Raw genomic sequence first — 13,507 nt, forward strand, 5'->3', positions numbered from 1 at the left:
GTTTAAGCAATTTCCTGACTCCCCACGGCTTGTTCCCTATTTACAAAGCATAAATGTGAAGGCATAGTGACATTTAGCTGGAGAAGCTCCAACAACATGCAAGGAGTTGACACCATCCACAAATATTCACTCCCTCCATGACTGACACTCAGTAGCAACACTGTGCACAATCTACAAGATTCACTGCAGAAATACATCAAGGTCCCTTAGATAGCAGCTTCACTACCACTATCACCGCGAAGGACAAGAGCAGCAAATATAAGGGAGCACCACCTGCGAGGGCCATTTGCCATTCACCATCCTGACTTGGGAATACATGGCTGCTCCTTTTGTTACTGGCATTATGAAAGTATTTAAGCCAAATGGACTGCAGCAGTTCATGAAGGCAGCTAACCACTGCTTTCCTGAGGACAAATATAAATGTATAATACATGCTGGCCAGCCATTGGCATCCACATTCAATGAGTGAACTAAAAAAAAGATACAATGATTATTAAAGATGAATACAGCTAAGAAAACAATCTGTCAGTTGAGAAGGGGTAAGTGTTGATATGTCATTAATCTAAAATAAAAAATAAATGGGAACAATCAGAATTTCAGTGCTTTGAGATAAAAATAACTACATAGAAATTGGGATTATATTTTCTCCATTTGTTTCAGCTATCTAAAGTGGAACTGAATTAAATAAATTCTAATGGAAGAAGAAAGAACCTGTGTTTAACATGAGCAGTAACTCCCACCCCCTCTCCTCCCTTGGTTGATAAAGGTATCCATAGGCCTCCTCAGGTTTGGGTCACTCTATACCACCTCTCAGTCTTTTATTCATCCAACTGGAACACTTTTCAATGGTTGCTGCCACATAATTACTCAGTCTTGTTCAATGGTGTACATATCACCTCTACTTCGTTCAACCGGGTGTCACCATAGAGAGATTGAAACAAGGCAACGAAGTTAGAATTGCCCAGATTCCACATATTGGTTGACACACAATTGTGCTATGCAAGGTGAGCTTCCACCCCAGGTTAAAATCAGGACTTTTATTTTCAATCATATATTCATTTCAGTTTGGAGCATGGATCTACTTACTAATTGGAAATTAAACAGAGGACTGCGGATGCTGGAAATCTGAAACAAAGTCTGGAGCAACTCAACATCTGGCAGAGAAAGCAGAGTTAATGTACTGAGTCCAGTGGTCCTTCTTCAGAACTAATGGGAGATGTTAAGTTGAATGGCATAGATACTTTTAAGAAAATCTAAATGAATGGTTGAAGCAGAAAAGATTAGAAGGCTATACTGAGAGTGTTCAACGAAATGGGCTAGGAGGAAGCTTGAGAGGTATAAATATCAGTTGGGCCAAACAGTCTGTTTCTTTGCTCTAATTTTGATGTAACTCAACATTTCTGAGAATTGGGCTTCTCAACATTTTCATGTTTAGTTCTATAATCTTTCACTGATTAGCTTAAAGCAGTGTTTATCTATACTAATGGATAAAACATTACATCCAGTTGATGGACAGTAAAAGGTTCATGATTATATGTGGACCCTGTGAAATGAGAAGATTTGGCTCAAAAAAAGAGTTTCTTCTTTACTCAAGAATAAGAAAATGCTTTTTCTTCCTCCTGATTGCTTAATGGTAAAACATGTTAAATCATTTAATTTCTCACCTCAGTAATGCTATTACTGTAATACCCAGTACCAAGTGAAAAGTGGATTTAGTTATTTCTATTGTGAATTCACAAAATGGGGCCATAATGTCAGTGACCACACAAGCTTCCAGGCCATCATATTTTGTGTTCCTAACTCATCTGAGATTGCTGAACCATTGAAAGTGGTGTGAAGCTTGCACTGCGGACATAATTGGCAAAATGCAGCTGGAATGTTTTGTACACTCCACCTGTTTTGTAATAATGAGGTTATGACCTTGAACATAAACATCCCATAAAATGATAATGAGTGACCCGGTCCTCATGTGAAGCATAAATTCCATTATAGAGGAACTGATCAAATATCTGTGCAGCAGATATTTGCTATAGTAAGCTGTTCAGAGATGTTATCATGCACATGCAGAGGCAGCTAGGGCTTGAACCTGCATCTCCTGGCTTAGAGATAGGGAAACTACAACAGCACCTTATTTCTGTGCTGTATTCCAGATGTAACAAATCAACAACATCAAGCAGAGTAATTGAACATAATTGATTCATGACTGGAATAGAATTGGCAAGCATGGCAAATAAAGCGATTGTGAGGAAATGAGCCATTTATCAACTTTTTTTTAAGAAGGGCGGATCAATTGACTGCTTTTAATGCCTTTGGTTTTACTTTTTAATTGCTTTCAGTTGTCTGCTAATCACTTCTGTCTTCAATTAACTAATTACTGCAACAGCAGACCAGACCTCTGTGATTTGAATTGATTTCTGGTCACGAGTCTTATGTAGCCATTGCAGATCAATTTAATAAAATTTAAAGTAATCATGGCACCTACAGGAGGGAAGGAACTTGGATCAATTGACCACTGGTTACAGCAGATTAATGTGATTAACATCTTCCATTTCCTTACATTTTCCATGCTGGAAATCAGAAACAAAAACAAGAATACTGGAGATACTCAGCAGGCCAGTGTCTGAAGAGAAAGAAAGTGTTAACAGGCCAAATTTTCCAGATGATTGGAGACTGGATATATGACTGAAGATGTGCGTCAGAAACATGTGGAAACCTGGACTTGGGCATCACTCAGGCAGTTGTAACTTGTGACAAGTTTGCTGTTAGCTTTCGATAGTTCCATGTTTGGATTGTTACCCAGGAAATGTTGATTGATTAAGACCTAGTTTATTAACTGGATAACTCAAAACTGACCTCCAAATCATCCTCTAATCCTCAATTGCCTCTTGACCCGACAACTACATGAAGCAAAAAGACTAATCCAAATGACCTGATTACCCCCAAACTAACTGGATTACATCTGACCCAACCAAAACACCCTACGGCCATTGGTTACCTTCCACAACCAGACCTGATTAACCAGTCTCAAACTGACTACACCTCTGAAACATTAGACTACCTGATTAACTCTGAATTATCCCATTATCATCCCAATTGCCTGACCATGCCCTTGACCTGATCTCAATCTCACCTTCAACTCACCTAATGATTCTCTCCTCCTTTCATCTGCCCTTTCACCCTTGTCCCAAGTTTGGACTGTTAATCTTCCCATACTGCAACAAAAAGCCATACAAAGTGTTTGTGTCCTGTCTTATTCTAATTCTACTCCATTCTGAAGGAGCTCCCCAAAGGATGCTATCCTGTGAATTTCTGGAAAAGCTGGAATTAATGGAACCCAGTGGAAATTCACAGCAGCAACAAGAAGTTGAACTTATAACAATAGCAATTTCTTATTATTCTTGCCATTTAAGGTTTGTGCCAACATTTCATGTTGAAAACTCTTTATCAGAACAGGTTCTGCCCCATCAACTCCTTTGTAATTAATGTTGAACTGTTGTTGTATCACAGACCTTCCCTTTTATTCTTTCTTGTTTCCTCTCCATAACCCTTAACCCTCAATTGTTTTATTCCATTTTTATTTCAAATTTCCAGCACCTGCAGTATTTGTCCAGGTGATTAACAAGAGATCCATGTGAACTCATGGGTCCGTGCACTATATATTTGGACACAATATGGTAGATGTGGTCAGATTGCTTGTCAGGGACTAATTCAAATCAATAGACTTTGGAACCAATGTGAAAGATTCTCGACCATAAAGCGATTAATGATGATACTCAGTTTGACTTAAAACTCTGTGATATTTTAATGTTGCTTTATTCAGTTTTCCCCACAGATTTAGTTAATATCTGGCTGAATGTCATGCAGAAACTGTGTCTTTATATCTTATGAAATAATTGCATGGATTTTACTGTTTAAAATCAACACAAAACATGGTCAACCCTGAAAACAAGCATAAAAGTGACAATAAAACAGTCGGGCAGTAAAGGCAGAGAAACAAACAGTTTACTTGTTAGTTCATGCCATATTTCACAGACCACTCATACCAATTCTCAAGCATGGCAATGCTGAAACATTTCCAAGGCTTTGCCAGGCACATAAAAACGCTAGTACAGAGCATTTTACAAATGTGGTGCAGCTATGAACTTGCATGTTTCTTTCATTCTTATCCTGAATTAGTGCAACATTTTACAACTGTACACATCATTCCTTAGTCAAACTTGACACTTAATGGCTTAATGTGCATTTTTTTGGTCTTCTAATACAGTAACGTTGACCCATTATTTGCAACGTATATGTACAATGATTTTTCAAAGTTTATATACACACACATCAATTACGTCCCAGACATGAACTCAATGCAGCTGAAACAGTGTAGAAATGAACTCATGCATTCACAGTGTTTATACAATCACAGCTTCACATTATTCAAAAGAAACAAGGACATTGAGGAAACTTAACATTATAAATGCAATTTTTCTTTATAAGTAGTGCTGGCAAAGGCCCATTCGTTGTTTACAAAAATGTATGGATTTGACAAATAAATACAGAAATAAATTAAATTTTAAGTGTAGGAATAGGAATGATAGCTCGAACTGTCATTCCAGAAAGCAAGTGCACAGGGCAACCCAGACAGCCAAAAATAGGTGGCAGGCTCAACCTTTTTTGATGGTGAGTTAACTATTCTCAGTTACAAATTAATAACAGAAAACCCACACTAGGGATGACAAAAATAAAGCATAGCCAGGATTAGCCTTCCTGCTGTCTATACAAGGTGTCTTGGAAACTGTGCCTGTGTGCAAATCACATATGAATAATTTTGATCGTGTGAAGAAAACATGGTTCTAGTGGCTGGAGGTTCAGTAACCAGAGGTCACATATTTAAGATAATTATCTAAAGGGGCAGATGGGAAATGAGACTTATTTTAATGCAATGGGTTCGGATAATCTGTAATCCAGTTGCTATGAAGGCAGTGGAAGCAAATGGAAAGGAGAATTTAAAAAATCCCTGATCAGGGAAATATTAAATGGCAGTGTTCCCTGAAAATAACAGAATAATGCCCTTAATTGGACAACTATTTCCAAGGGATGGTATTGCTGTGATGAGCTGAATGTTTCCTTTTCTCTGTACAAGTTAATAGTTCTATGAAGAGCCAATACTTAAAGATGGTACAGAATTTCCACAGCTGCTCACTATCCAGGGAGTCATGCTGGAAACTGTGTGTGTACAGATGTCTGTTAAGAATAGCATCGGGTTATTTGTGATGCCTTCCAATACCATGTAGTTTGATGACACCCATTACTCAGGCTCACATATCAGAAGGGACTAATTAAAAAATGTGCTGGGGTGTTGTTAACATGCAAAGAGCTGTAATATCTCAAAGGAATCAATACCTTGAGGAAAGAGAGGAGAGAGTAAAGACATTTAGGAGAAAATTAGTACGTATTATAATGATGCAATATTGGATTTTAAATTCTAAATGGCTGACTCTCCACTTATTAATCCTCTTGCTTTGGATAGAAAATTGAGAAATCAAATTCAGCTAAGTGTACCTACATCAGTAAATATGTCCATAAGTAAAGCTAAGAAAAAGCAAAAAGAGTAAAAACTAACTATTTGTACTGGAAACCAAGGTGAAGGATGGTGATCTAAGCAGGTGTTCAGCTTGTGTACTGCATAGTACACAAATATACCAAGTTTGCAGATACCATCTTGTGACAACCACTGTCTTTCATTTTGTTATAACCTCGGGTACTCCATTTTGAGCTTCAAACAGCTTAAAGCATGCAAAAGATGACTAATCTGGTCAGAAGTAATTGTGGAACAAAATTTAAGACGTTCCCTTGCATTTTCTCTTGCAGCCTTGAATTGTCAGCCAACAGCCCTGAATTATTACCATTTATCTGATTGTGAGAAACTTCAAACAGGTGTGTTGCAGAATGGATTATCTGAAAAAGTACAAGCTGAAACATACATGATCTCTCTGACCCACAAATAATAATTTAATTACTTTTGAGTATGTCTAAACTATGAAGCCTAAACTATGGTAGAAGTCCAGCATGATTATTATTATTCAGTTATATACAAGTAATTAAATTTTTTGATTGTTAATCTAAAAGCTGTTTGTTAACTTGTAGGTCCAAATATCTTTTGTTGGGTGTGATCACCAACAAATGCTATGTCAACTTGACTCATGTGATGGAATCCTACCAAGGGGTCTGAAGTTGTGAATTCAATGCCACACCAGAATTTAAGCTGATTCTTTAGTCGGACCACTGCAGGAGTACTATGTTGTTGGATGTGCTGTCCTGATGTAAGTTAAACTGAGGTCCTGACTGTCTCCAAATAAACAAGCCAATTGGGGATCCATTTCATGTGATTTAGCTGACTTGCTGCTATGGAATGATTGTTAAAGAAATAACTTGCATTGATGCAGTGCCCTTCACAGCCTCAGGATATCACAGAGACTTTTACAGCCAATAAATTACTTTTTTGATGTGAAGTCACTGTTGCAGTGTAGGAAGTGCGCCTGCCAATTTGCACACAGTGAGCTCCCACAAGAAGCAATGTGATAATGACCAGAGATACATAAGATCCATATATTATACCAAATCCCTGTGCTTCTCAAAAATGGTCCAATTGGATCTTTTAGACCATATATTTTATGGAAGATTGAAGTTATCTTTTATTCGGGGGTTTGGAACCCAATATGGAGGCTAGTTTCAGGTTCCAATCACACATGACATGCCTTAAATGTAGCAACTGTGATTTTTCATGTTTCAGTCAATTAAAAGCCAGGAAGTGTCTCTGCCATCCTAACAAGTAAGGAAGGAGGATTTCCAAAGAAACATTAACTAATTGACAGTCTTGGCAATCAGAGCGAAAGTTCCAAAAGTGAAAATGTAACAGCAAAGGACAATGACAATTACGTTTTTTTTCACAAATCCATAGGTTTCTGAATGTAGTGTTGGAGAGACATCCCTTTCAGGAGACAGCCAATCATTTACAGCAATGGCCTGTAATCATGGATCAGGATTAGATAGTGGCCTACTCACTTCAGCTGTCAGGCCACCCCACTTCCGATTCTGAGCCCACCATGATGTTCTAGACCATATCAACTTCAAAGTGGACTGCCTGATTTGTTGATTGGGAATCCTTCCCCTTTCCACTGGGAAACCAATCTGATCCCTAGCCAGTCTTTCAAAATAGCTTATATTTGGGATCATGGGGATAAATGGAATGGAGGCCAATGGCGCCAAATTGCAGGCCCACCTGCCTCCACTTCAGACCAAATTGGTTTGAAAAATCAAATTCCAGATTTCACTCAGGGTGACCTTTTTAAAGGGAAGACATTTAATGTATTGTTGCTCGCTGAGTTCCGGGCAGAACAATTTCTTTCTGAACGCACTAGACAGACATAGCCTCCCACTGAATGCTGTTGCACACATCCTCTTCCTCCCTCTTTTAGCAGTTTGTCCTGCTCTGAAATGACCTCCGTCCGTGTTTCCAAGTTGCACTGCCTTCCACAATCAATGGCTTGCAGTGCCCCTATATCTTAGAGTAAACAGTGTGAACCACCAAATAATTCCGTCTGCACCATCACAAGATGACCAGCAAGCTTTTACAACTTCAAGCCAGTGTGGAAAATATATAGGATCATAGTCACAGCTAGAACAAATCAATCAAGATTTAACATGCAAATATTAACAATAAAATGGGGTGGAAGGGAGGGGGTTTCTTCCTGCTGCTTCTGTACAGCTGTGCAAGATTGAGAGAGGATGGCAAGAGGAGCACTGCATACCAAAATGACAGTGATAGTGTCAAGTCAGTACTGGACACTGACTGACATCTGCATACATTAAGAGGGCGTTCACTTCTCACCCCCAGGCCTGTACTAGAAGGCATTCTGTGCACCTCACCTTTCAAATGCGTGCACACAACAGAAACATTATTTCAGAGCTGTGAGGGCACACATCATGCTCAAAACATTGAGCCTAATTTATCCCCAGGGCATCACTTTAAAATTCCATCTGAAATATAACACCTCCAAGATTGTAGCACTCACCCCATCCCATCCACTATTACATTCACTTTGACTTTCTGCTCAGGTCCCTGAAGTGGAATTTGACCCTACGACCTTTGACTTAGAGGCGAGAACAGTGTCCATTGACAAAACTGCAACTTACCATATAGTCACGACAATCTCTTAAAAGTAATTTATTGTGCAAAGTAATTAACTCAATAAGGTGCGACATACATGCAAGTGTTTGAAGAATAACAGCAAGATTTTAAAAGAAATTTCAATTTTGCCAATTATCTCAGATCGAGGAAATTAAACAATGAGCACTCTCATCACAAAATAATTACAATGGCCACTTTGAGAAGGCTTTGCTTTAAGTCGTCCTGTGCAATGAAGAAATAATTAAATAAAAAAACATTTCACCATAATGAGGTTCCAGTAAGTTGATTTTTAAATATTATACACCTTGTTTGTACTTTCTTTAACTGTCCAATGGCCACACTTCGGGGAATATGACATTGCTTATTGGTATGAAAAACACTTGAGGTGTGCTCAGTCTTTTGTCTTTGAAAATTGGTGTTTCAATATATCTATACACAATTATTACAGAGAGACTTATTGAATGATGACAAGAATGTGCTTTTGGAATTTTTTGGCTATAGAAGCCTCATTAGGAATGTAAATTGGACAATTCTTTATACAAATACATCTTCTACTATGATAGGCGCCCATTCCATAACCAAATTCAATACATTTTAATTTTTTTGTGTGGTGGATCAAATCCATTAAATTCAAATACTGATTTGGCAGTTTAGTCATTAAGTGCTTAGAGTAATTTGCAGATAGGCTGTATGAAGTGGCAATCCTAAAGTCTTAATTAAAATATGTCAATGCTGCCAAGATTTTTTATTTAAAAAAGGATTAGTTTTTAATTTCTTCTGTTTGGTTTTGTGCTGATTGGAATTTTTGCTGATCACTGAATGTTTTGCATTCTTTCCAATGTCCACTAGATTCCTTTAGTTGCCATATACCGACTGTTCACAGATGACGTCTTCAAAGGAAGCGGGTGCACAGTTGACACCAGTGTACAGGCTCAGTTGAGTGCTAGTGAGAATCAGTGATGAAACAGCATGTTACAGATACCAGTTCAGAGCAGAAGAGGAGAAAGCTTCACACAATTGACTGCAGCTTCACATTTTGACAACGACAACACAGGCCCCAGCTCTTCCGATGTTTAAGGATGCTGCCTGTCAGAGCAGAAACAGAAGCCAGTTTTTAAAGAAGTCATTACATGCATAAAATTTTGAGAAAGCCAGAAAGGCAGTTTGTACACAATGTACTCGCAAATTTTCCTTCCTTGTTCATGACCTGTTTGTTGCACTGCACCTTCCTGTTAAAATTACTGCATGGGTGTGCATGCGATTACTCATGTTCATTTATTTTATAGTCCAAATCTGTGTACCCCAGTCAAATATTATCTAACTAATCAATTGTTCTGAAAATGCAATTTATTTACAGCATTTAGGGACTGATAATTTGAAAATCAAAAGTTATAGTCCTGAAGTTAATATTGACACCAACAGAAGATATTTTACTATTTTACTACAATTAATATCACAGTGTAAAGTCTGCATTGCAATAACAAATATGGAGATACAATGAAATAAAAACTGGCCCTGATGTTTTGAAGGCCAGAGAGTCATTACAGTGGCATAGGCTGGACCAAAGCCTTAAGACCCTGAGGAATCCCTGACACAACCTACTGGATGGGAAATGCCTATGAAGTATTATCTGATGGGAATCAGGGACCTTTGAACTTAGTAGTTAGCCAGGAAAGGTTAGATAATTAAAAACATGTTCTAACTCCTGAGCAGCTATTAAACTAACTCTACTAGTCACCACTGACAACCTCATCCATGCCTTCCCTCACCCTTTACATCTACTAGAACTCAAAATAGAATAACCACTACCCCCTCCAAACCTATCTCTCCCGGAACTGACCTGCCCCTCCCTCCCCCTAGGACATGAACCACCCCCTATTCTGCCAGTGTGACCACTTCAGAACTAACAACTCTCACTATAGGACCCAAAGTACCATCATCGTCCATTGGATCTGCACCTGATATTTCCCTGCCACTTCCACCCCAATCAGACCTGACAATACCCATGTCCCAAGACAATACTCTTACACCCACTGTATTTGCCTGACAACCCATGAACACATCCCCTTCCTTCTCTCTGCTATCAGACACTATCCCCCTGCCCCAGATCCAATAGTCCTTGCCATCTCTTAGGCACAAGAGAAAGCCCACATTCCCTACTGCAGGATTCAACATTTTCATGACACCAACCTCACCTAGCCATCCACTCACCTATCTGGTTTGCCAGCATACTACCCAACTGGCACCCCATCAACTGGACCCATTGGCACTGCACTCATCTGACTCCCTATCCACATAGCATGTTACTGACTTCACTGACCTGGGATCGTACCAATCTGGTCATGCCCACCTTACCTACTTAGCACCCCAGCCAACTGGCAACTTTCCCTCCTCACCCCCCTTGATAGTCCACCTACTTGACCCCTATCCATCTCACTTATTTGGTGCCCTAACTGACTCCCTATTGATCTTACCCTCCTAGTACATTGCCCTCATCCACTTAGCACCCTATCCCCGCAAATAACAAATGCTGGCAATCACAGCAGGTCGGGCAGCATGCATGGAGAGAGGGGACGTTAACGTTTCAAGTCTAGATGACTCTGATGAAGGGTCATCTCGACTTGAAATGTTAACTTTCTGTATCCATGGATGCTGCCTGACCTGCTGTGATCTCCAGCATTAGTTGTTTCAGTACAGATTCCAGCATCTGTAGTAATTTCTTCCACAAATAACTGTCACCCTGACTCCACACTCATCCCTACCAACTTGATTTTTCAAAGGAACTGATAAGCTTATTGACTATGCTGCTGGGATATTTAAAATTACAAAACACAGCACAGTTTGTGCTCGAAAAGAAGGTGTGGCTTCCACAAAAAAAATTCTTTACTGTTGGATTAGTGGATTCCTGAACAAGTTAATTACAAAGTAATCCCTATTCAGGAATCTCCTTGCAGGAAGCATCGAAAGATAAGTCAGTAATTTCTAAACCAGATTAAGGTCTGAAATAGGGTTTCTGGTCTTGATAGGAATATCTGGGCTATTATCTTCTGATATCTATGATTTTCAAATTAGTTTCCTCAAATATTAGTACACAGTCATTTACACAATTTCATGAATTTCTTGTGTCTGCTCTTTTATTAGTGGAACTGGATTGCATACACTAACCGTATAATGATACAAGTAAAATAATGGACAAAATAATTACTGTGTAGTTGAAGAGGAACAAGATTAACATTCAATTCAAACATCAACATTTTGGAAACACCTATTAAGTTATTACTGACTGAAGCATTGATTCAGCATTGGCAGTTGAGTACAACTGAAGCTCGTGAAGGTTTTGCTCCAAAACGAATCTACTTGAGATTTCCTTCCCCAGACCATTAATATTAGGTGAAGCTGTGATTGCTGAAATAATTAGCAGAAAGCTGCATTTGTTGTATTTTCATGTTTATTTTTAAATTGAGATTAACCCCCTGCCTCTTTAGCCATGTAACATTTAAAATGTAGTTCAAAGAACAAGCAGAGTAGATTTCTAAATAAATGCAGATTGTTCCCCCACAGCATAGTGCTCATTTTTCCTTCACTAATCGCAATATCCCAATGTCACACACTGCCCAGGTTAATTGCCCAGGTTAATTGGACGATAAGTGATCACAGTAAAATTAAATGGACACCCTTTGCCAAATGGACCTGATACACCATAAAGTTCAAGGACAACAGGAAACTTCCAAAAAAAACCTTGCGATCCATATAGAATTAACTGGTCAGGAGACAGAAGTGCGAGGGTTTGAATAAACAGATAAGGTTGAAGCAAATAGTACAAGGTTAGGATAAGATCCCCTGTATGGGTGAATGAAGATATATCCCAAGGACTGGAGATATTCCCTTCATTGTGTCATATACTGATAAGGTTGAAATTTGCAGTTGTTACTGAAGGTGCATAAATTGATGAATTTCTTGGATTTAGCAAAGTTTTCATTCTGGCTTTCATTTAGTTCTGAAGAAGGGTCACTGGTCCAGAAACATTAACTCAGATTCCTCTCCATAGGTGCTGCCAGACCATCAAGTTTCTATGATCAGTGGGTTTGATTCCACCCTCAGGCAACTGTGTGGAGTCTGTACATTCTCCCCTTGTCTGCATGGGTTTCCTATAGGTGTTCTGGTTTCCTCTCACAGTCCAAACACATGAAGATTAGATGGCTAAATTGTCTATGGTGTGCAGGCTGGGACATGTAAGGGTGCGGGATCCTTCTTGAAGGGTTAGTGTGGACTTGATAAGCTGAATGTATGCTTCCATTCTATAGGGATTCCATGATTTCTTCATTCTCTAAGTTTCTAATCTTTCACCTCGCCCTCAGGATAGTTTAAGTTTCCTAGAGGGATTTTTGAGATGTTAAATTCCTCCCCCATTTCTTAGCTTCCAAAGACTAAGCATTCAGTCTCTTTATTTTTAATAATTGCCTGAAGGAGTCTTGAGTACAGGTTTTCGATTGCTTATTCAGGTACGCACAGGGAGACAGTCTACTCCTAGAATGAAAACAAAAGAACTGTGTTTGCTGGAAATCAGAAATAAAACCACAAATTGCTGGAAAAACTCAACAGGTTTGATTTGTTGTGATATATTGTCGTCACATGTTTTGTTTTGCAAACAGTATAGGCAGATTGTAGCAAACAAGGATGTATAGACCATAGGGTGTTTAGGCAGAGTGAGCCATACAAGGTTATGGCTGCACAGGACATTGGCAGAGCAAGATCAACATTAACAAGATCAACATTATTTGGAATTACTTATCCACTCCACCTTTCTCTCCACCCTATCATTTTCACCCCCCACCTTTATCTCTCTATTGCATTCCCAGCTCCATCCCGCTTAGGCCACAAGCCTCATTCTTGCTGAAGGGCTTATGCTCAAAACGTCGACTCTCCTGCTTCCCAGATGCAGCCTGACCAGCTGTACTTTTTCAACACCACACTCTTCTACTCTGATCTCCAGCATCTGCAATCCTCACTTTCTCCAGGTCCATTTAACAGTCTAATAATAGTAGGGAAGAAGCTGTTCTTGAACCTGTTTGGGTATGTATGTGTGTGTGTGTATTCGAGTTTCTGTATCTTCTGCCTGAAGGCAGATGGGGTGGGATGATATTGCTAGCCTTCCTGAGGCAACAAGAGCAGGAAATGGAGTCCATGAATGGGAGATTGGCTTCCATGATGATTTCGGCTGTAGACACAACTTTCTGTAGTTTCTTACTGTCTTGGACACAGCAGTTGCTGTGCAGATAGAATGCTTTCAATGGTGAATCTGTAAAATTTAGTGAAGCTCCTTGTGGA

At 39.1% G+C, this 13,507-nt stretch overlaps 1 protein-coding gene and 1 long non-coding RNA gene across 2 annotated transcripts in view; one reads left to right on the forward strand and one right to left on the reverse strand.

Moving 5' to 3' along the window:
• The first annotated feature begins 2,494 nt into the window (after positions 1–2,494).
• LOC122550514 lies at positions 2,495–6,225 on the forward strand. Its single transcript, XR_006311867.1, has 3 exons — positions 2,495–3,410; positions 5,860–5,925; positions 6,136–6,225. It is a non-coding gene; the product is annotated as an uncharacterized LOC122550514 (long non-coding RNA).
• A 2,959-nt stretch (positions 6,226–9,184) lies between these two features.
• Positions 9,185–13,507, reverse strand: part of LOC122550513 (kelch-like protein 1) — a 423,308-nt gene continuing 418,985 nt past the window's right edge. Inside the window, exon 11 of the mRNA XM_043691355.1 lies at positions 9,185–9,265. Coding sequence (XP_043547290.1) covers positions 9,209–9,265 — 57 coding nt within the window. The 3' untranslated portion in view covers positions 9,185–9,208. The remainder of the gene's footprint in view (positions 9,266–13,507) is intronic.

This window comes from Chiloscyllium plagiosum, chromosome 6 (assembly GCF_004010195.1).
Source record: "Chiloscyllium plagiosum isolate BGI_BamShark_2017 chromosome 6, ASM401019v2, whole genome shotgun sequence".
Lineage (NCBI taxonomy): Eukaryota > Metazoa > Chordata > Chondrichthyes > Orectolobiformes > Hemiscylliidae > Chiloscyllium > Chiloscyllium plagiosum.